The sequence below is a fragment of the Miniopterus natalensis genome, chromosome 4, assembly GCF_054644295.1.
Source record: "Miniopterus natalensis isolate mMinNat1 chromosome 4, mMinNat1.hap1, whole genome shotgun sequence".
Classification (NCBI taxonomy): domain Eukaryota; kingdom Metazoa; phylum Chordata; class Mammalia; order Chiroptera; family Miniopteridae; genus Miniopterus; species Miniopterus natalensis.
In genome coordinates, this window is record NC_142084.1 from 84911830 (window position 1) to 84934851 (window position 23022).

Genomic DNA, 23022 nt, shown 5'->3' on the forward strand with positions numbered 1-23022 from the left:
GAGGCTCTTAGGAAAATCCAGTAGGGTCCTGATGATAAAAAGTAGCAAAGTTCAAGGTGCAAAGCCCTTACCTTGCGCTTGCCCTGGGGGGTCTGTAACTTGAATGTTGGGTTGGCATGGCCAGTTCCACTGCTCTGAGACACCCTGAAGGGACAACTAATAACAAGGAATCGGGGAGGAAAAGGGGGGTGATCACCAAGGGTCAGTGCCTGAGTTCCCTCTGACCCAAGCACAGCCAGTAAAGAGCTAATCTTCCCTAGTCTGCTCTGGAGGAAGTGGAATTGGTCCCCCTGAACCCCAGCTCCCCAGGTATGCAGCCACTGGAGACTCCCAGGGAAAAAGAGCTGGGCTTAACCAGAGCAGAGTTTTCCTCAGGACCTTCTCTTCATCCGTTTAAGACCCTTCTTCCCCAAGGAGACCCAAGGATGTCATCAGCCGTCAACTAATCCCCCTTAGGCATCGATTCAGAAGGACCTGGGATGTCAAATCCCCTCCAGGACAAGTGTAATTTCATATGGAACTTGGAGACTAGACATCTTCAACATCCCAAAGAACTAATAGCTTAAAAATAAACTTAGTCTTTGTCTTGAGTTGATGTCCTGCCACCCCTGTGAGTGTCTTGGACTAGTTATTCTTTCTCTGTTACCTCAGTTTCCTGCTCTTTAAAATGGGAAGCAAATCAATTAAAGGGTGGAAAGTAGAGTTCTTCAACTTGAATTGGTTGGGGCGATTCTGCTGAGAAGGATCCTAAGTGATGACCAGGCTCAGCAGAGAATACTCTTAGCAAGATCAACTAGTAATATCTGCCACGGTTGGAGCGTGGTCGAGGGGAGAGGGTGGCGTGCACCTTGCATTGGCCTTCCCTGAATCAGACCCACCACCACCCACCTTTCCACCCGGTACTGCTGACAGAAAGCTCTATGATCCGCTATGGTCCCATAGTCCTCCAGGGCAATGGTTCCATAGTCCTCCAGGGCAATGGTCCCATAGTCCTCCAGGGCACCCCCTGCTACCTGAACTGCTGCCTCAGCTTGGAGGGAAGGGCGAAGGGCTTGAGCTGGCCCAGCCGGCCGTTGTCCTGTCTGCAGCAGTAGTACATCAGCACGAGCACCGCCAGCACAGAGAGGGTGGAGCACACTCCGGCCAGCACGGGGCCTGCGCCTGCAGAACAGAGCCCCGGTGAGAGACGGAGACGCTGCCTGGGCCACCACAGTGGGCTCCAAACAGCACGTCCTAATTCTTCTTCAGATATCTGACCCACATTTAATGTGTATTACTTAACTGAAAAATTACAATAAAGATATCTTTTAAAAAGCTTGGAAGCCAAAGGGCTAGAATCCTTGAGATTTCCAGTAAAAAAAAAAATCTGTAAATTTTTCTAAGTGTCTGGTTCTCCATTTTAAGCTTTGCTTACCCAAGAGGATCTAAACCACTAGAATGTGCCCCAGGTTCAAGATCATGTTTAAGTGGCTGAGGAGGACTGGCTGCCACCCCACTCCACCAGCAAAAGGATGAGATCATTCAGTAACCGACGGCCTGTCTTAATGTGTCTCTCTCTAAGGGGGTTCACTCTCTTCAGCAGAAAGGACAGAGGAAGGGCAACTGAGCTGAGCCCCACACCGAGCTGTCAGCCTCTGCGGCCCCACTCGGACCCTCTTTTCTTGTTCCCTCATCTACAAAATCAGGACCATGAAGCTGATGCATTATCCCTCTGCAACATGCCACCTGCCCTGATGGTGCCAACGCCTCATCACAAAGGTGGGCAGAAGCCCCAAGCAGGCCAGGCACTCACCCTCGGGGGGCATGGGCCCGCTGTCGAAGCTGCCCCCGTGGCCCGGCGAGTCGCAGTAGGGCGGGGCCCAGCCGGGGAAGCAGTGGCAGTTCTGGTTGTTGTTGCAGACCTGGAGTGAGGGCAGGGCAGAGGTGTCAGCACCCTGGAGAGCTCCGGCCTCCCGCGGGGCCTGCACCCAGCACACCAGCAGGAGTCCAGAACCCGGGGCACACGTACCCCGTGGCCATTGCACTTCCTCCTGCAGTCTTCTGTTTCAAAGAACGAGGTGTTCCTGCACTGCCCCTCGAAGCAAATCTGCAGTGAGGAGGAAAACGAACCGTCAGCACAGCCAAAGGGACACTCACTGCTTAACAATCAGAACAACCGGGACTCAAAAATACAGGCCACTTCAGGTTATTTATCACAGTGAAAATCTGAAAACCAAAAAAGCCAGCGACTGGACAGTAGTTAACTAAAGTCCACCACTGCTTTTGTAATTGGTGAGAAAACAAATACATTGTCAAAACATTATATGTAATAACGTAATAAATGTATTATTACATCCCATGTTATTATATGTTGGTTACATGTTACTTAATTGTATATTAATATGCACTAATTTTAATATTAAACTTAAAAGTAACACGATGGTGACAGCGGTCTACTCTGTGCCAGGTGCTATGCCAAGTGCTTTATATGTTTTTTTAAGTAATTTGCCTCTCGTAGTTAACTCTGAGATGGGTACCACTATTTCCCCCGGGCTGCCCTGGCTCTTTGTCTCGTCCATCTCTTGATCCACATGATGTATGTTAGTGATGAAGACAAAAGTGATGACGGTAAGAGCTAGACCGTCGAAGTGCAGAGATACTGGGCCAGCTGGGATCTGAGCCCAGGCATCCTCCCTCCAGAGCTCATGCTCCTCGGTCACCGCCCAGTCCCTGAGTGAAGCCGGAGGAAGAACTCACATGGTTGTAGCCACACTTGGTCCCGGTCATCACGAGGCCTGGGTCCAGCATGTCGCCCTCCTCCTCGGGACTTCGGTAGACGTGGGTGCCCCGACATCGGATCTCCCTCCCGTTTATGATGATGGTGGTGTCGATGGGCACCGCGTTGGACTCCAGGGGCTGGGCCTCAGAGCTCTGACACTGGATCTTCCCACATTTGGCATCTCTGGGCCCAAGAGAGAGGGAGAGAAGGAGGTAGAGTCAGAGGCAGGGGAAGAGCTGGGGCACGGAAGAGCTAGTTGTTCTTGACCAGGGCAGCAGGCATTCAAGCCTGGGGAAGGGGCAAAGGGGCAACGGGGCAATGGGCATGCTCTAGGGACCCAAGAGAGACCTTCCCCCACCATGGACTTAGACAAAGGGAAGGAAATAGAGTCCTTGTCCCCAAGCAGGTCCAGGCCAGAGGGCTGGCCTTTGGAAGGCCTCCTTACTGCAAGGACAGCGGCCAGAACTGAGAAACCTGCCCCTCATCACCTCGCACCCCAGGCGCTGCAGCCAGAAGCCTGCTGTCCCCCCACACTCCCCTTCCTCCCTCCCTCACTCTTGGGTTCAAGCAACTTTTAGGCCCTGCTGGTCCCCCCTCTCTTTAGTGACCCTAATTCACATCCATCTCTCTCATCTGGACACCAGGACACTGATTTCTCTGCCTCCTGTCTTGCCCCATCGCAAGCTAATTTCCAAACTGCTCTCACGCCAAAGTCCACACTCTCTCAGCCATGCCACCCAAGACTTCGGTGGTCTGGTTCCTGCTTCCCTATCCAGCCTCACGTCTAAGCAGCCCCTTCTCCACCGCACCCCAACATTATACTTTATATTGAATTGTTATCAGTTCTCCTGACCCCAAGTTTTTCTCTTCTCACCCCTCTGTCTGAGACACTCCCCCACATACCAGCACCATTCCCCACCCTATTCAACTAGACAATTTGTCCAGATCTCAAGTGAGGCATAACTTCCTTTGGGAAACCATCTCCACCCACTAAGACCATGTCCATTATCAACACGACGTTGTTAACTGAAAGTTCCATGTACTCAGCATAGTGTCGGGCACGTGGCAAACCCTCGATAGAGAGTGGACAGGGTAGATGGTTGGCTGGAATGAATGAATGAATGAATGAATGAATGAATGAATGAATGAGCTAATGAATGATGGGGTATTCAGATGAGGGTACACTGAGCACCCTGCAGAAATGACGCAAGCAGGCTGACTCCCTGCCTCGCTGTAAGAAGGTCCCCAAAGGAAGGCTGATCAGCTTTCTGGGAAGCATTGCCATCCACACCCTCCGACTTTCGTCGGGCTGAATGGGGCATGGTCCAACAACGGTCCTGGAGGGGGTGACTGGCGCCGAATGATTTATTTAAAGGCCAGCTGAGCTGGCTGGGAGTGAGAAGTGAGGAGGGCACAGCAGGAATTGCTCTGTTACCCCTCATCTCACGGGGTCGGCCCTACGGTCATCACCTCATGTCGCACTTCTTGTGCTTCCCATTCATGTCCTTCCCACAGTTTCCATAGATGTCCCCTGCCACGTTCACCTTCTCGAAGCAGAGATCGGGAGCAGGCCGGGCTCCTGAGTGGGCAAGAAACACTTATCAGTACACTAGCCAACTTGAGTAGAAGTCAGAAGCCTCCAAAGGGCAAAGCTAGTCCTTGGTAAAGCGTCAAGGTTCAGAAAGCGTTTTGGGAGAGGATCCTTGGCCTTTTCTTCCTGTACCTCTATCAGGTCATTCCATTCCTACCCACAGAAAAGCTTTTACATCTGTTCTTTATACTTTACTGAGGCTTTCTACCTGTGGGTTTGTATGTTAAGCCTTCTCTCTAATAAAGAAGCCCTGTCCTTTTTGGGGATTTTTAAAAATAAGTAATACATGTGCAAAATTTTAAAGAAATAAACTATGTCTTGGGAATTTTTCTAATTAGCCATTCCAGTTCTTACTTCCCTACAACCTGGAGAAGGAATCACAATTAACAATATATCTTCTACAGATAACTCTGTATCTTCCAGATACAATTCTTCTGTATCTTTTAGAGATAATGTATCTAATAAAGAACGACAGCATATTCTATTCACTGCTCTGCATCTTGCACTGTTCACTTAACTCATTGTGGGAGATGATTTTATTCAGTACACACTGAGCTGCCCTCTTTTGCTCAGCTGCATCGTGGTCCACTGTACGGATGCACCAGAATTCATTTCATTGGTCCCTATGCAGGATGTACAGGTTGTTGTTGCTATCACTAACAATGTTGCAATGATTATCGTTGTGAATGCATCTTCACATACATGTTCCAGTGCAGTGGAAGATACATTCCTAAGTAGTAGAATGCATGCATCCAATGACTAGTGCATTTAAAATTTTCATATCTCCAAGTTACTCTCCACAGGGGTTGTACCTATCTGATTCCCCGCACCCTCCACATCACTATATTATTATTGCTCTTGTGGTCGTTATAGTATTATTATTATTATTACTACTGCATTACATAAACTCTTCAGTCTGCCAATCTGATATATGAACAATCCCGTCCTACAGTAATAACTTGCTTTCATGTACTATGAGTAGGGGTAAACATCCTCTCATAGCTAAGGGTCACTTGCATTTCCTTTTCTATCTCCATCCTTGGCCCACTGTTCTTCTGGATTACTCTTATCCATTTACCCACTCTGAGAACTTACAGCATGGAGGGACTGGGAGGAACACAGTCCACTGCCTCTCCCTGCAAGTCTACCCTGACCCAAGGGTAGCATCTGGAGATGCTGTTTTGAAGCCAAGGTTCTATGCTCAGCAGAGGTGGGGCAAGAGGAGGGCTGTTAGCACTGGCTCACTTACCAGGACCCCACAGCTGCTGGCACTGCCCCTGGTAGGTGAGGCACATGCCGTTGTAGCAGTAGGCCTGGCCACCCTCACAGGGGGTGCCGTCCATCTGGTAGAAGTTGGTGGGACAGTGGGGAGACTTGCCCGTGCAGAACTCAGGGAGGTCGCACTGCCGTGCCTGCTGGCGGCACAGTGTGCCAGGGGCCTGCAGCTGAGCCGAGCAAAAGAGGAAAACATCAATCTCCTCTCGCCCCCAAGCCTCCCAGGGAGGGCTCGTGAGCATCGCTTGTGCGGAACAGAATTCCCATTGCCGTTATTTCACATGACCTCATTGGTTCAAACCATCATTAACCTTCTAATATGAACCGTGACTTAGAGTTTTCCAGGTGTTTTCACAAATGTGAACTCACTTCCTCCCATAAGAAGTAGGGAAGAAATAATATTTATGCAACAGTTTACAGCTGACTAAGCACTTCAGTAGTAACAGCTACTCGTATGGAGCTCCCGCCTAAGTGCCCAATACAAATATTACTTCATTTAGTTTCCATGATAGTTTTATGTAATGATTACCCCTAGTTTACAGACATGAGGCAGAAGGGGTTAAGGAATGTATCCAAATACATTTACTCATGGTGAGTAAATGGCAAAAAAAAACACAGGCCCACTAACACACACACACACACACACACACACGTGCATATATTATAAACTCACATATGCAGATATACAGGCCCATTCACACATACACATCCAGATTATGTATATACACATTTCCCCCAAACATCTACATGTACACGCACGTGTGCTCATTACGTGTTCCCGGGGGTCCCGGCTCCATGTTTCTGAACCTGAGGCCCTCTCTTCCCCAAGGCGGAGGCCGCATCCGGTGCACCACCCCGACAGCAGTTCTGTTAAGTCAGAGCCCTGGGCACAGGAAAGGGCCACTTACCTTACAGTGGTGACAGCAGGCGCCGTGGGCACACTCCGCCCCTTCTCTCAGGGTGCAGTTAGAGGCGTTGCAGCAGGGGTTGTCACATTCCTGGGGGGCAGTGGGAGTGGGCATGAGCCTCTGGGGCGGCAGGGAGACGGGAGTCTGGGCAGGGGCAGGGCTTCACCCACCTCTCCCATCTCCCCACCCCTGCCCCACATGCCCCCTGGCGCCTGGGCTCCCTAGGAAGCCTTTACCAAAAAAGTCACTAATCGCTAAGGTAATATGTATTTATTGTGGGGGGGGGGGGATATACACACACACACACACACACACACACACACACACACACACACAATCAACAGTAACAACACAACTGAGACACAACTCCATTTGGTGTGTGGATATTTTTCGAGGCATTGTCCTACACACATAGACATACCCTTAGGTTACAAAATCACAGCATCCAAACTGCTTTTCCACATAATATAAATATGCACACATCTCTTTGTAATCATGTGTCCTTCCAAAACATGATTTTCAGGATAGCATCACACTATATGGAAATGCTGATTTTTCTTGTCCCCAGTAGAAGACCCCAAGACTGTCTTCTAAGCTGCCCTCCCTGCCACCCCACCCCAGTCCCACAAAAAGAGGCCATCGGGAGCAAGGGCAACCACAGCGACACTGCTCAGTCAGGTCAGCTCCTGGCCTGCATCCTCAGGCTTCTCTCACCATCTGCTGCTCTTCCCCCGCCCTCGCTGGCCCCGGCCTTTCAGGGACAGGTCTCTAGGGCTTCCACGCTCTCCTCCCTTCCTGCCCTGCTGGTCCTGATTTGCTGACATACAGCTTGAGCTTTAAAAGGATCACAAGATGGCCAGTGCCTCTGAGTGTCCTTATAACAACACTCCAGCTACAGTCGCAGGCCTATCCACAAACCTTTCTGGACAATGTGCCGGTCTCCGTGCATAGGACCATCACAGCCTGTGAGGCAAGATGATTCCCATTTCACAGAAGGGAGACTGCGGCTCACACAAGTGCAACGGGTGGTCAAGGCACACACCTGCAGGCGTTGGAGCGGAATTCAAGCCATGTCTGCCTGGGGCCCACTCCAGGCTTATTAACCATAGCACTCCATGTCATAACCATAACTGTCCGGGTGCAGCATATTGGAGAGACACGTGCCACTGCCTGACTGTAGATACTCAGCCACCCTCTTCCTAAGAGAAGGAATGAGAACACTTCCCTTCCATTAACCTCTCATCACCGTGCGCTCCAGGCAGATCATGTCCCTGCCCTTCTAACCTATCATGTCTCTTCCCACCTCAAGGCACGGTTCCTCCCCGATCGGAAACGTGCCTTTTCTCTTTGTGCTCCTCACGAACTCCTAATAGGCTTCAGGTGTGGGGTGAAGGTCGCACCCCACCCAGGCAGGGCAGCTCCCCTCACACTACATATACTCATGCATCTGGTCACTGGCCCTCCTAGCATCTACCAGGGGTTGTATTTAGATACCTTTGCAACTACTAGGTCAACGTGTGTTTCCCCCACTACCCTGCATGCTCCACAAGGACAGGGATCACATATATCTCTGCTGTGCTTATCCTGGCCCTTCACCCAACATAGTACCCCACACTCAGTAAATACTTGTGGAGTATAAGCCAACTGGCTGAGGCCACTCGGGGGCTGCTCCTCAAGCCCACCTCCTTTCTGAAGGGTCGGGGCTGATTGCTCTGAACTCATGGTGGTGGGGGTGGCAGAGCCTTTAACTAGGTCTTGTTATAATAGTTACATGCTGACGGTGAAAAAAAAAATCAAACCACAGAGGTGGTAAAATCAAATAGTCTTTTCCCACATATACAGACCCTAAATCTCACCCCCATAGTTAACTGTTACTCATGTTTTCTCCCCCAAATTGCTTTCATATGTCAATGTACATATTTTCAACCTTCAAAAATAGAGATGAAACTACCCAGTTCTGCTTTTGCAAAACAACACACATCCGTTAGAAGTGACACAGCTACTCTGCAGGCCCACCAAGCTGATCTTGAGATCAAAACAGCTTGCTGCTCTCCTTCCTCACAGCAGCGCTTCTCAGACTTGCCTGTACTTTCTGCTTCCCCTTTCAATCATCTCTCCTCCAGGCTAAGCAGCATGAGCTTATTACTTTAAGCATCCTCATAAGGCCCGGGCTCAAGCTTATATATCCAGCCGCGTGACCTCCAGAATAAATTCAGCGCAGCTGGGGGGCCAAGGAGGCCGCCTGCCAACTCCACGGGCACAGGCTGTGGTTTCTGGTTCCATCGGACACTCACAAGAACTCCACCCCAACTTGGACACAAACAGTGTCAAGCTCAAACTGGGAGAGCCTGCAGAAATGGTCCATAGTTAAGGCATACTCTCCAAGTCTTTCCTGTGTTATTATAGGAAATGCACACGACTAAGAAATTTTTTAGTTGCATTCTCTTTGACCTTCAGATCTGAAACGAATGCAAATTCTTCCTTTCCCGCTAGTGCCACCTTACCTCTTCCTCCCCACAGTCGCATTCTTCCCCATCTTCCAGGTACCCGTTTCCACATCTCCGGCCTCCATACAGCCTCCTGGTGTCTGGAATGTTGGAGAGACACATCCCACCACCTGACTGCAAATACCTGTCCAGCTCCCTCCTGTTGCATCCATTGAACACTTTGGGAAAAGGGTCCCTAGAAGAGAATAAGGTTGGAGTTGACTGGGGGTCTGAGCATCGAGCAGCCAGAACAGCTCTCAATCCTGCTGCCCACTGGGCTGATGGCACCTGGATGGACTCAGACCCCCAATTCTCCCATGCACACACATTCTGCCCCCTTAGAACATCACCGATATATTAACTTACATGTCTTTTTAAGAATTAAGAAATATTAACTACCCCATCATGTTTTCCCCCTCCTTCCGCACAGAGGAAGTATCTGAGAATCAGAAGCAGTGATTTCTTTCCCCTTATGAAGGGGCTGCAATAAATAAAGGGTTATGAGTGTTACAACCAGTCTCTAGAGCCTTAGAACTGAATAAAATACCAGCCAAACCAAACTTTTCCTGAAGCTGACATTAGATAGAGATTTTCTATGGACAGAGGACAGGCCCAAAAGGGCCACGATCATGGGTTTAATTTTGTTGCTGGGCCAGTGATCTGATCTCCGTACTAGGGATACAGGCAGTGCTCCAAATTCAACCAGCCAACTTGCAAATGCATAGTCTTTATCACAAGGGTATGAAAGGTCCTGGCTCCCGATGCTGGGAGAAACAATTAAAAGTCATACATTCCCCAGGAGCAGGTCAGTACCACCATTTGGGTCTATAAAAGAAGAGTTATCCTGATCCCAACTAAAGGTTAAACCAACTAAACCAACTAAAGGTTAAAGACTAGAGGGTTTCTTTCAGTTACCAGCTATATCACAAGGAACCTGCTACTAGCTGTTAAACTACTAAAATTCATTAGTAGTTTAAAAACAAACTGGAGTAGTAATTAATATAACTCTCAGCTGTTTGTCTACCAACATGCTTTTCAGACTGGGAAAGAACGCCATGGACTTAGCCAGGAGCTCCTGGGATGTGAGCAGGGCCCATGGAGTTGTGTCCTGCACGCCGACGTTATCCTGTGTGTGGCAGCTGAGAAGGGACTGGCCACTGAGGCTCCAAAGAAGCTGCGTTTTCTCCTGGAGACACTGACACACCGTTTCTTTAAGAAGATAAGCAGGTCCTAACGGTTTGGGGTGGGAGGAACACACGCTCCCACCACGGTGCCTTCCAAGGAGTAACTCAGGTCCTGGGGGAGCCCAATGTTCTCTGCTGAGTGAGTCCAGACGCCAAACATCGGTCCTTTGAATAAAGGCCAGGGAGCTTCAGCTGCCTTGTCCTTGCCCCTCATGGTAAGCACAGCCTATAAATTCCCTGAGGGCTCATTGTGGGGAGCACAGGTGCCCCTCTTTCTTTCCCTTGTTCAGGAGGCTACCCCAACCCTTTCAATCAAGCCTGGGAAGCAAGAGCACTCATCAAACCCCCTCAGCAGAGAGGAACTAAGAATTGTGACTGTTATCAAAGCTAGGTCCTCATCAAAAATTCATGCAAAGAAAAAGACACATGTAGTCAGGCTAATTTTGCAGCTGAAGACCTCAGACTTAAAATTAAGCCTATCTAGGGATCCACCGGCACCAAACCTCCTGCTAGAAGCCTGGAGCCCCCTGCATGCCTTTGCTTGCCCTGCCCTCTTCCCATTCCTCTGTCCTCAAAAGCACAGTTCTGTCCAAGGTCTAACAGAGGCTCCCCGCGGCCAGCTGAGGCGAGCAGCCGGTGGCACTGGCCTTGCGTGCCCTGCCCTCTGCCCCGCCCTCCCCTTCCTGCCTGACTCACCCGGTGGCGGCTGCCATGATGCACCCACCATCGGCCTCGCTGACGTGGCAACAACCTTTGGAATCGTGGCTCATACCGAAGTTGTGGCCCATCTCGTGGGCCACGGTGGCAGCCACGCCAATGCAGTTCTCAGAGTGGTCCTGCACAGGGAGAGAGTTCAGGTCAAGAGGAGAGCTGCCCTCAACCCCAACCCCGCCTTTTCTCTGGCCGCGCCTCGCAGCTGGATAAAAAACCCATGCTTCCAACTACGGGCTGTGTCTGCCGATAGCATGGGCTGGATAGAGGATGGGCAGAGATGAGAGCAGGCTCCTTGATGTCCACTTCCCAGGTCAGAAATGGAGACAATGTCATTTAATAAGCAGTCACAAAGTCGGAAGGAGGCAGTGATGTCCTAACCATGGCTTTGGAACAGGCTCTTGTTCCATAATGTTATACAGGACATAAAACCCAGAATTAAAAAAATTCATGTTATCTTATTATGATCCTGGTTTGGAATATCTGAGACCTAGTGACGTATCAATGTGATTACTTCCAGGTTTTCCTGAGCTTGAAAATTGGGGATGAACTACAATCCATGAAAATCCACCCCCGGGTACCTACATCTCTTATCGCTGACTTCGTTTTACACAACTGCTCTTTGTGATGTCAAAGCTTTTCTTTTTTCGGCAATAATAAATATAAAATTGTTTCTGACAGGATCACCTCCCGTCTTGTGAGGAGCTTTCCTGCCTTCTGCAACATCCATACATCAGCTGAGACTCACCATGTTGACTCCTCCAGACTGGTACACGGAGCACATGGCCATGAGGGGGGCCAGGCCGATGGTGACGCCCTGGAAAGGGACGCCCCTGCAGAAGGGAAGGAGAGAGGGTGACCAGGGAGGGGAATGAGAGGGCTGTTTCTTGATGTGCCCAAGCAGGTGGCAGTCATGGTGTCCTAGGCCCCTCGGACACTCCCAGACCATTCCCAAGGGGAGAGGACCTGGCATTAAAGGCCAGCTGGACAGATTCCTCTCACTTCCTCTCACCTGCTCTCTCACTGCTCTAGAAAAACAGAAAGAGAGAGTGAAAGGTTGCTTTGTCCCACAATATGCCCATAGCCTCATTCCCTGGAAGGAAATGGGGCAGGGCTTGCAAAGCTGCATCCCATTCCTGCTGCACAGGAAAAGGTCAGAGGGAGGGGTGAGGCAAGAATGGCACAGAGTCTGACGCTGAAGTGACTCATGTCTGCTTCCGCCAGCTGCGGGGGTCCCATGCCACAGCCCTGGCGCGGGGGTACGTGCATGTGTAGGGCAGGTAGGGGGAATTCGGGGCAGCAGCTGTCAGGGGCTGATGCTTCATTCCTACATCACTCGGGGCCAAGGAAACAGATGTGCCTCCTCAGAAGCCCCACAAACTGCAGCTGGGTGCAAGGATGGCCTGTTGTTTCCGCCCTTGTTTTGCAATTGTGACCCTAATCTGCCAGCAGCCACGCTCCATTCCCCCAGTTTAATTCATCTCTCTCTCAGCTGCACACATCCAGGGCAGGGGCCATGGAATAACTAAAACCCGCTGTTTTTGTGCATGCTGCAAACACTTCATTTGTTTAAAGGATCTATACGGAAATTCAGCGTGTGGTGCCTCTCTATCTCCGTGCTATCTTCTTATCTAGACACTGCTATCTTTGAGAGCTGAGGCTATCTGGTTTATTTTGGGGTCATTAGAACTTAGCATCGAATCTGAAACACAGTGGGTGCTTAATAAATGTTTGATGAGGTCCAGGCAGACTCTTCTTCAGAGAAACAATACTCAAAGGAGTCACGCAAAAGATATGCAGATATACATGAGGTCCTACTGGTTCTCTTACAGACTTAGACAGGAAGTTCAACTGGAAACCTAGATTCAAGGTCCTGCCCAAAGCAGGACACCAGGTTCCCAAAGTTCAGGCCAAAAGTCTTGGTAACCAGACTCTTCCTGGGTGAACGTACTCATTGCCCAGATTTTTGGTACAGCTATTTCCTGGGTCTTTTTATTAATTTTAAAGTAAAATTTAAAAATTCTTAAATAAGCTTTTTGTTTAAAAACTGCTAAATAACTTCTAATAACGTCTAAAAAACTCACAGTTTAAAGAGGAAACCAAAACTGAAGTGATAAACCACTTAGCAAGGACACTGAAGTTTTATATTTAAAAACCAATGGGATATGCCAGGCCTTTTAAAAAGAGTAAACAAAATAAACTGATGAACAACATACATATAGAGACACGGAAACATGGAATAGTCTGACAAAACTCAGAGGAAAGGCAGGGGTGGGGAAGTGGGGGGGGGGTTAATCAAAGAACCTATATGCATTTAAGTATAACCCACAGACACAGACAATAGTGTGGGGAAGGCCTGCGGGGGCGGGTTCAGGGTAGAGGGGGTCAATGGGGGGAAAAAGGGACATCTGTAAACCTTTCAACAATAAAGATAAATTTAAAATAAAAAAAATAAAAGAGGAAACAGGTTTAAATAATTATTTATTCAGAAAGGTATTTAGGCAACAGAAGAAAAGTGGTTTTACTATGTATGCGCCTTCTGTTGTAACTGCCTCAGAATACCTTTGGAAGTCAACACTAATAAATACCAGATAATCACCCCAGGGGACTGTCACATGCCACCATGATGGGGGCATCAGTGACTTCTCTTTTTCTCTCTGAGATGGAAGAAACTCCCAACACAATCCTCACCCCACTCCCTTCAGTGTCTCCCTCCTACCAAACACACAGTCCCTGCACTATCTGCTACTTTGACTGGTCCTGGGCAGTCAGCTCTGAGCCCCTAGGAAGGAAGTCAAGGGCAACCCAGGGAACCCTCTCCCTCTCCTCCTCGCCTGTGCCTGCTTCGTGAGATTAGCCCTGGGCTAGAACAAAGCGCCAGGATGGAGATGAACCCCTTAGAAAGTCTGTTTCCAAGCTGCCCATGACTAAGTCAGTCACTTCCCAAAAACACACCGAATGTTTCAGACCCTCAACTGAGTATGTGTAGGTCTAATTTTGTCATCTAGATTGTAATGGGATTGTTATGACTCAGGCTTTTTAATATTTTCCAGCGTGTGCTAGGTACAGAGCACATGTCTGAGAAATTCTTGATTACCTGGACCAGAGAGTCAAAGTGACCAAGTGCAACCAACACTCGGCATCGGGAAAGGAAGCGGCAGACAGAGCACGCGCTGGGGGCAGAGGCTCTGCAGCCAAGGCCAGGCGACGCATATGGAAAAAAGAAAGAGGCTACTTACGTGATTAACTGTGCATTGTCGTGCTTCTTCTGAATGAGCAGCTTGCGCCTCCAACGGAGAAATGACCAGAGGGTAGAGTACGGGTTCCCCGAAATTTCACACATATCCCCATGAGTCCACACTTCCAAGCCCACGAGAGCAATGCGAATGTTAAAGGGTCGGTAAAACTGGAACAGAAAAGCCACAGCATCATCTTCACCTGCCAGTGCTATGAAGGAACTTATGAATCTCAGGTGGCTAAATAGTATTCCCCTGTATGGATGTACCCAATTGTATATGGATATTTTATTGTAAGATGTCTCCACTCATTTTGGAAGTAAGTGTGTATAAATGATCTACGAGTAGGTAGATATGCTTACTCTCAAAAGTTTCCTTCCCCATTACTAGAGGTGTTCAGCTTTCGTCAAGGACACCACAAAGAGGCTGTAAGCATTAGACTGCAAAAGTCCCAAAGATTTGGAAATTCTATAAATGAGACCTGACTTTCAGGATCCTTAAAGCTACAACTCTATCTGACCTTTATGATATGCTGTATCTTTCATGTCATATACATATAACAGGATGAGAGCCTTTTTTAAAGCTAACTATTGGAAAGCGTGGGTATAAGGAATTCTTTGACTGGTATACCCTAGAGACTCCTGAGGCAGTGACTTTTAAAAAAAAAGTTGCATGTAAATCTAGATCACATGAGCAAGGAGATGCCATTTTATCCAAAAGTGGATGACTTTGGGCAGGTAGTGCCCCAGCTAAAAGTAACAATTGGAGCACTTTCTGTGTACTAAGCACTGACGCTTAGTGTTAAGTACCTTGCCCAAAGTCTCAGCAGAAAAACGGTGGAGCCAGGATTAAAGCCAAAACGACCAGATCTCAGAGCCTACACATGACCCTACACTGCTTAAGTTTGGGCATTTTTATATCCACTTGCTTCCAAGAAATTGTGGTGTGAGAAGGGCTCCAGATTCAGCAAAACATCAGTTGATCTTAACAGAAATTTTGATTTTCCTGTTTTGTGCCAGGTCAATCATTACAGAAAATTAAAGGTTTGGATTCCAAGTTGAACTGGCTTCAGTAGGGAGCTTCTTAAAGACAAACTTGGCTCTTTCAGGGCTAAGGAAAAGCATTTTAGATTGGCTTCATGATTCAGCAAATTAATGCAGTTCATTCCAGGTTTAGTTCAACAACAGTTCAGTTCAAATAGCTGGGTCAGCGAGCCTCAGAGAAGTAGGTTAGCCTCCCAGGCAGGAATGATGAACATCAGCTGCTGAGGAGAGAGCCCAGGCTGCTCCACAGAATGGACCAGCTAGCCAGCCAGGCGGGCTTCGGGGATGGACTGGGCTTTGCTCATGGCTCTCTTCTCCTTTCATGTTTCATCAGCGCCCTTGGTTCTGTCACCTGGACCAGCTGGACAGTTCACAAAGGGCAGACCCAGCCAAGTGTCCCACCTGCCGTGTATCCAGAACAATAGCTGTCACCTCCAGAACAATAGATGTCATGCGGGTGATAACAGAGTCTGCCTCCAGTATATTCCCCAGGGAATCAAGCTAAGTTTTTTTCCAGATGTTGAGTGTTTGGGTTGTAGGATCATTTAGATGTTATTGTTGAGTGAGTTGAGAGCTAGAGACCGTGGACTGTGTCCCTGGAGTCTTTCCTTCCAAGAAATGCCAGTGTTTGACTTTCACCAGTCACTGAAGACTGACAGAAATTTCCAGAGCCATCTTGGGCACAACAAAAACATATGGCATAGGCCTTCCCACCTGATGATGTCAGAACACTACCAAATTTGCTTATAAATCCCCCCCCAAAATATTTAAGTTCTCTTCTCTATACTCTAGGGTTTAGGAAAAAATAATTTCTCCTTTTCACCTGGGACTCATGAATCCCTAGGAGGCCCAGAGTTAAAGGTTCAGAAGTTCTGAGTGGCCTGGAATTGTACAATGTTCTTAGAGTCTCAAAGAGACCTGTGACCCAAAACATATTAAAATCTACATTTTTTAAAACTACTGCTAGCCTATCAAGAGGCTAGATTACCTGTTTACTGCATTTTGCACTATAAAAAATACAAAAAAAGTATTTAGAAACCAAAGTATTTCCGTGTCCCAGACCAGCCTGTTCTAGCAAAATTCAAGAACTTGGTTATTTCCTGAGAGCACGTTTAAAAGTCCTCTCTAGGAAAGTTAACCATCTGCATGGTCTTTCTGAGACAGGAAATCATTTTAGAACCACTTCACAGGTGGAGACTATACAGATTGGTCCCAAAACAACCACTCAGTTTTTAGCATTCGGTCCTTTCCCTTCCTGACCTACCTCAGTTCTCTCCTAAGTCAGAGAGTTACTGGGCTTTGTCCCTGGAAGGAACTTAAAGAGCCTTCAAGCATTCTTAAACTAAGCTTCTCCATGTCCTCGGTTCCCTGGGAGCCACTGCAGGGACGGAGGTAAGGGGTCAGAGGACAACGATCTCGGTCCTCACCCCGCTTTGGCCTGGCGCAGTCTGTGTCATCTGACCTTTTCACTACACTGTTCTGTACCGGTTTCAGCCTATTAATAACCAGTGTTATACAGCTGGACCACCCCTGTGGTTCTTATTATGATTGCAATACTCCCTACAGCAATAACCATCAGGGTTTATTACTTACAAGACCTGGAAATTACACCGCACACCTGGGGCCACACAGCAAGGTGGGGGGTGGGGGTGGGGGAGAGAGAGCAGGCCAGGGTTCTGCTTTTACTGGGGTAAAGGGTGAGGACCCAGGTTTTTGAGGACTCGCTCTTTACTGATGAATTTAAAACACAGAGTGGGAATTTAAAGCCCAGGAAAAAACAAAAACAAGTAGCCCAAATGGTCTCTTATCTAAATCAACCAAGATCTCTAAAACAAAGGCGCCTCAGTGGAGGGAGGTGGTGGCAAGAGAGCCCCACTTTGAAGTGAATTCCTGGGCAATCAAAGCTTAAGCCAGCCACTTGCATTACAAAAAGAAGAAAATAAACCATGTCAGAGTTTATGCTACATGGACAGTGGCATAGGATTTCATTTTTAAAAAGATGCCACCAGAAAAAGAAAAATAATCCAAAGCCATTGATTTAGGCCAACCCCTCTATTTTGTAAATTCAAAACAAAACAAAACTTCGAGCCAAAGAAGATGAGTCACTTGGCTAAGGGCACATAGTTGAGCTTCGTGAAGATCACCAGAGCCTCTGAGGCATTGCTATTCCCTCTCAGGGACTGGCTGGGCCAGGCATCCATCACGAGGCAGCTCAGGTGCCATGTGGGCTCCTGTGCTCTGAGGTGCTGGCACCTTTCCCAGAAAGTACACACCTGGTCTCACCTTATCAACATAATTGGCGATCTCAATGAGCTTGTGTTTGGTGGCATCTGGGTCTCGTCCATTCTTCTGAAACTAAATGGGACAAGCAGAAGTAGGTAAGACCCCAGAACCTCTCTCATAATCCTTCCTGTGCTCATTACTTGTCTTTCAATTAGTTCTTACTTTCTTCCATCTTCTACGAGCAGTCATTTTTATACGGTTATCCCCCCCGCCCTACACGCACACATACATGTACATGTACATGCACACGCACACACACACACACAGTGTCAGCTCAGCGAGAGCAGAGCCCGGATCACATCTGTCTTGGTACCCCACCCACCAGCTCGATGCCAAGCACAGGGTAGGCATGCAGCAGTTGCGTAGCACATCGAGTTCTCCTTCTCCAGCCCTTGAAGTCAACCTTGTTCTGTCCTCCAAAGTAGAAGGCCTCCTGCAAACTCCCACTGTGCCTTTCCCAACCGATCCTCGCCTTGCTCATCACCCCAACACAAAGCCACCAACACAGGGATTTCAACAGGCCTCCCTACATGTGATCAATCAGCAGGGTCAAATTGTTGCTGACCGCCTGCTGTGTGCAAGGCATTGTACTTGGCTCTAGGTGTGAGATCCTGGTACTAGCCTGGAGGAGGTTCAATTAAAACAGAGAGAGGGCCAGAAATAATGGCAATGGCAGACTCTGTATTTAAGGAGTAGTTTATAACTGAAATGGACTGAGAAAACATGGACAGAAATAAATGCAATACAAGGCCTCATGATCGATACAAAATGGGTGCTGGTGTTGAGGACCCTAAGACCTTGGCTTTGTCTGACACGTCACTCAGATCGCCTGGCAGTGTCTTCTACGGTGAGAAGGATTCTGAGACCGTGGAGCTCGGCAGGGAAGAGAGCTGTGCTCGATTAGAAATGCCTGCCACGGGTACCAGGGAGAGGACATTTCAGTATGTAGCCTCGTATTTATCCTTCCTGTTTCAAAAGCATAGATCTCTTTCAGCTGCAATAACGAAGGAGGGCTTCACAGGGTAAAGACAAAATTTGCTTACAGTTGACCTAACTTTGCAAGTGATGGGCATGTCCTGTCCACTCTCATTGTTACATAGAACCTGGGTACCTATCTGATTTACTTTGGGTATACATATATATGTTGCTTCAATTCCAAACCTTCCTGCCCTTCCTCCACCCCATCCAGCAAGAATATCCAAACAGGAAACAAAAACGACAGCCAGATAAAACTCCCTGGGATACTGGGTGTGATGGGGTGTGTCTGCCATAATACAGGGGAGAAAACCACCCTTTACTATTCTTCCACTGCACTTGGACTTGCCTGAGTTTCCTTTGCACTCATCAGAACTGTCAACAACCTCACTTTCACCATTGCTTTCTAAGAGTTCAATGCAATGTCAGGCATTGCGACTCAGACCTTTACAAGGTGTTAATCCTGAAGTTTCTCATTATAGAGTCATCTCATTTCTAAATCGGTCTCACTGCACAGAAAGTGTTGCAGGATTTAGTGAATATTTATTATAAAACCCGAGTCATATTTATTGCCTTTCAAATATATTACTCCTATCTTTAAGCAACTGCCTGAAACCACCACAGTCTAAGGAATGTACCATGTCGTATAGAAGAGTCTCAAGCAGGAGTCAGCAAACTTCTTCTTAAATGGACAGACTGTAAATATTTTAGGCTTTGCAGCCATACTGTCTCCTCTGCCATTATAGCTCAAAAGCAGCCGTGGACAATACATGCAGCAGTAGGCATGGAAGTGTCCCGGTAAAACTCTATTTATAAAAATATGGTGGGCTGGATTTGACCACGGGCTATAGCTTGCAGACCCCTGATCTAAAGAAAGGGCTGTCTCAACCTGATACTTTCTAGGGTGACGGAGGAAGTAAAGCACAGTGTATCACCTGGCACCAACTGCCTCGCATTCCGTCTGCATCATGAAAGTTCCTGGCACTCCTGTTTTACGGCTGTCCTGCCCCCTCCGACAACATCCCACCTTGCCTTCCCTCTCCTGGATTTCCCATTGCACCCGAGGAAGTGACCTGAGGCCCACCCAGGCGCTCCCACCCAGGCCCAGGGAGTGAGCAGCTGCGTGGCCATTTTCACTGCTGACAGTTCTCTCTCTCTAGGCAGCAACGCCATCCCTGTCTCTGCTCCCTGCGCACAGCCCAGAGGAGGAGCCTGGCCTGTCCAAGCACCAGGCTGTAAATCACAGTAGGGCAGCCCTCCCCCTCCCTGTCTTCCCATCCTTTCAGATGAATTAATTGGCAGGAATACATTTCTGCCTGCAGAGGATGAGAGGCTGCTTGAAGGGGGAGTGGGGGAGAGGCGGTGAGGGGGAGGGATTTGTGAGCCTGAGAACCAGCCTGGCCTCCGTATCCCCCGCTCCAGCCCTCCCATGACTCATTCAAAGCCCAGGACCCTGAGAAATAGGCAAGTTCCCGGTCCCCAGGCAGAAGGAGTCCTGCCTGAAGGCACTCCCCTCGGAAATAGAATGAGGGCTCTAAGGCAACACCATAGTCCTGAAGCACCTGGAGCAGTCAGTTGTCCTTGTGGGGGTTTTCTGTGACCCTGGAGGTCAGGAGGCTGAAGATACCCAATCCTTTCCCTGCCCCTGCTTCCCTGGCTTCCACAGACTGACATGTAGTGGGGTGTAAAACCCTGCCCCAAGATGCCACTGGGGAGAGTGCTGGGCTGAAGGGAAGGGTCACCCCACATTACAATAGAGTGGCTGTGTTTCTGTATGCTTAACTACTGGGGTCCCAGGAGCTTTCATCTGTTGCTGGAAAAAAAAAAAGGGGGGGTTCAAGAACACTGTACTAGATGATCTTAGATGCAAAGTTGAAATGGAAAAATTTCCTGGAGTCAGAAGAGTTCAGCTCTTCCAGCAACTCTCCCGCAAGGGGCCAACGAGGGTTACCTCCTCCCGTGCCATGGAGCCTTGGCACTTGGCACCACCGGCCTCACATTCCGCCTGCATCATGAAAGTTCTTTGCACTCCTGAGACAAACCGGAGCGGGGATGAGTCCTGTCCTCAGGGGAGCCCAGGCGAGTGTGCAGTGCGGAGCACAAAGAGTGCTCAGCTCCGCATGACTTTCTATGCCCAGAAGATGTGCTTAGCTATGTGGTTGAGTCGCTAAATAAAGTGAGAACTGGAGGTAAAATATGGCTAATTTAGGCAAACATGGGCTCTGGGGCTTGAATCCATTCTTTAGATGTCAGCTTCAACGTCCCCGCCTTGGAGAAGCTTCCCCCAATTTCCAAACCCACCAGTTGGGTCCCTCATTGTCTGCGCTTCTAATTCTCTATAATGAAACATTTCAGCAGTTATCACACTTGGGACTAGTGTGCAGTTGTAAGCCCTGTGATATCGGGGGCAGGTCTGCCTATATATCCTGGGGCCAAGTACTCTGCTTGGCACATAACAGAGAATCGAGAAATCAATGGTGAATAAATGAAATGAGGGGGAGAGAGAGAGAGAAGAGGGGTCATCAAATCTTAGAAGTCAGGGCCTGCGAGAATCTGATTAATTTGAGGAACATGGAATTAAAGGCCAAACAGCCATTCCTTTAGGTCAGTAGTTCTCAAACTTGCCTGTGTATCAGAATCACCCAGAGGGCTTGTCAGAACCTGGACTGCTGGACTCCAGTCCCACAGCTTAGGATTCAGTAGTCCTGGGGTACAGCCCAAGAATGTGCATTTTCACAAGTTCCCGGGTGCTACTAACACTACTGGTCCTGGGACCACATTTTGGGGACCACAGCTTCAAGTTTTCATTGAGCAACAACCTGATTATAAAAATGGACCCATACATGGGCAAGAAAATTGTATTAAGTCAGAGGATTCAGAATACGTGTATTATCTGTGCAAAAACACTTGTTTTTTGAATTTCTATAGAGAATTCATAGATTCCCCAAGAATAAGCACCAAAATCTAGAAGTCTTCAGACCTGGTCTAAGAAACGTTAATCAAAATAACGCAGGTTGTACTGATTTTTTAATCTGATTAATGTGTTAGGCTAGAAGAGGCTCTTCCTTGCTTTTTTCCCAACCATGTTTAAAATAGCAAAGAGAGCCCTTGGTCAGATTTAAGGTCAAAATCACATGACAACGGGACAAAGACGATTGCTCCAGCATTCCTCTGGAGCAGTTCGAAGCGTGGGATGGGAGCTACCAAGAGAGCGGTTCTTCTGCTAAAAGCCGTTGCCTCCCCCTTACCTCCGCGTAATCAGCCACGAGGTAAAGCTCCACGTACTTCATGGAGTTAAAATCTTCCCTTTTCATCTGAGAAGGAGAGACAAGCAGATCAGAGCTGTAGAAATGGTGCCTTGGCCTCACTTCAGAAAACTCCTAAGCAGTGCTGCTAGTTTAATTCTGTGCTTGGGCACCCGGGCCAGCTCCCGCTGTGGTCGCCACCACCCTCACTGCACCCTCCGCCTGCCGTCTTGGTCACTGGCAGGTGCTCGGGGACACTGGTCCTGTCCTTTAGCCTCAAAAAGCAGTGAGCTGGGTGGACTGGCTGGAGCAGGATGAACAGAGGCCAACATTCTGTGCGGGATCATGCTGACATCAAGTTCCTCAAAACCGTTTAAGCCACACACACCTCTACTGTCGGTATAGACACAAGCAGTTAAGGGGCTATTCCGAAAAGGGACGTATAGGTTTTTTCCCCCCTCACATTTTCAAGTTTCTGAAATTATCATCTCAGAGTATTTTAAAAGTAACGGTGTTTTCCCCAAAGCGCTATTCTATCAAATACAAGGTAACCCAGAGTCAATGATGACTCAGAATGAAAGAAAATGCTAACAACTCCTTCTTAGCCATCTCCCTTTAATTCAGAATTACTCCTGGGTCCTCCGAGGGAACAAGCCTATCCCAAGGTGGACTCCGGCACTGAGAACTCACCCGGCGAGGTGGTTTCTTGATCTGGTTTGTAAACTGAAGGCCCCAGTCCCTGCTGGTGTTGCCGGAGTGCTCGAACCCACAGCTCCCTGGGGGCAGCTTGAGGTGTTCCGATCTGTAAATAAGGTGCTGGCCCGCACTGTCGGGGATGGGCTCGATGATGTAGCTGAGGTTGCTGCTCACCACAATCAGTCCTCTGTCGGTAGGATAGACGGAATCTCTGGTTAAAGATTACGGCCCTGGAAAAGTCCCTTGCTCAGGACTCAGTTTCCCCCATATGCAAAATGACATAGTTGGTTGTGATCATTCGTTTTTTTAATGAATCCTCACCAGAGGGTTTGATTTTTGGAGAGAGTGGAAGGGAGGGAGGTAGGAAGGGGGAGAAAGAGAGAGAAACATCAATGTGAGAGGGACACATGGTCTGGTTGCCTCCTGAAGTGTCCCGCCGATCCAACCTGCAACCCAGGTACGTGCCCTCGACAGAGAATAGAACCTGTGACCCTTCGGTGCGCCGGCTGACCCTCTAACTGCTGTGCCACACCGGCCAGGGCCGATCTTGGTTCTTAACCTTCTCATGGAGTTATCCACCCTTTGCCGAGAAGCTGATGCCAGCTCAGACTTCCTCTCCAGAGAAACGCAC

At 48.5% G+C, this 23022-nt stretch overlaps 1 protein-coding gene across 2 annotated transcripts in view; it reads right to left on the reverse strand.

The window, feature by feature from the left end:
• Positions 1-23022, reverse strand: part of ADAM19 (ADAM metallopeptidase domain 19) — a 72969-nt gene that overhangs the window by 5892 nt on the left and 44055 nt on the right. For both annotated transcript variants that reach the window (XM_087816946.1, XM_016209540.2), the window contains 15 exons: positions 22386-22578; positions 21699-21764; positions 17476-17547; positions 14153-14319; positions 11662-11746; positions 10899-11038; positions 9037-9214; positions 6533-6622; positions 5599-5794; positions 4229-4337; positions 2737-2941; positions 2009-2086; positions 1793-1901; positions 1014-1161; positions 72-156 (listed from right to left, as the gene is read on the reverse strand). In XM_087816946.1, the coding sequence (XP_087673072.1) occupies positions 72-156; positions 1014-1161; positions 1793-1901; positions 2009-2086; positions 2737-2941; positions 4229-4337; positions 5599-5794; positions 6533-6622; positions 9037-9214; positions 10899-11038; positions 11662-11746; positions 14153-14319; positions 17476-17547; positions 21699-21764; positions 22386-22578 (1921 nt within the window). The remainder of the gene's footprint in view (positions 1-71; positions 157-1013; positions 1162-1792; positions 1902-2008; positions 2087-2736; positions 2942-4228; positions 4338-5598; positions 5795-6532; positions 6623-9036; positions 9215-10898; positions 11039-11661; positions 11747-14152; positions 14320-17475; positions 17548-21698; positions 21765-22385; positions 22579-23022) is intronic.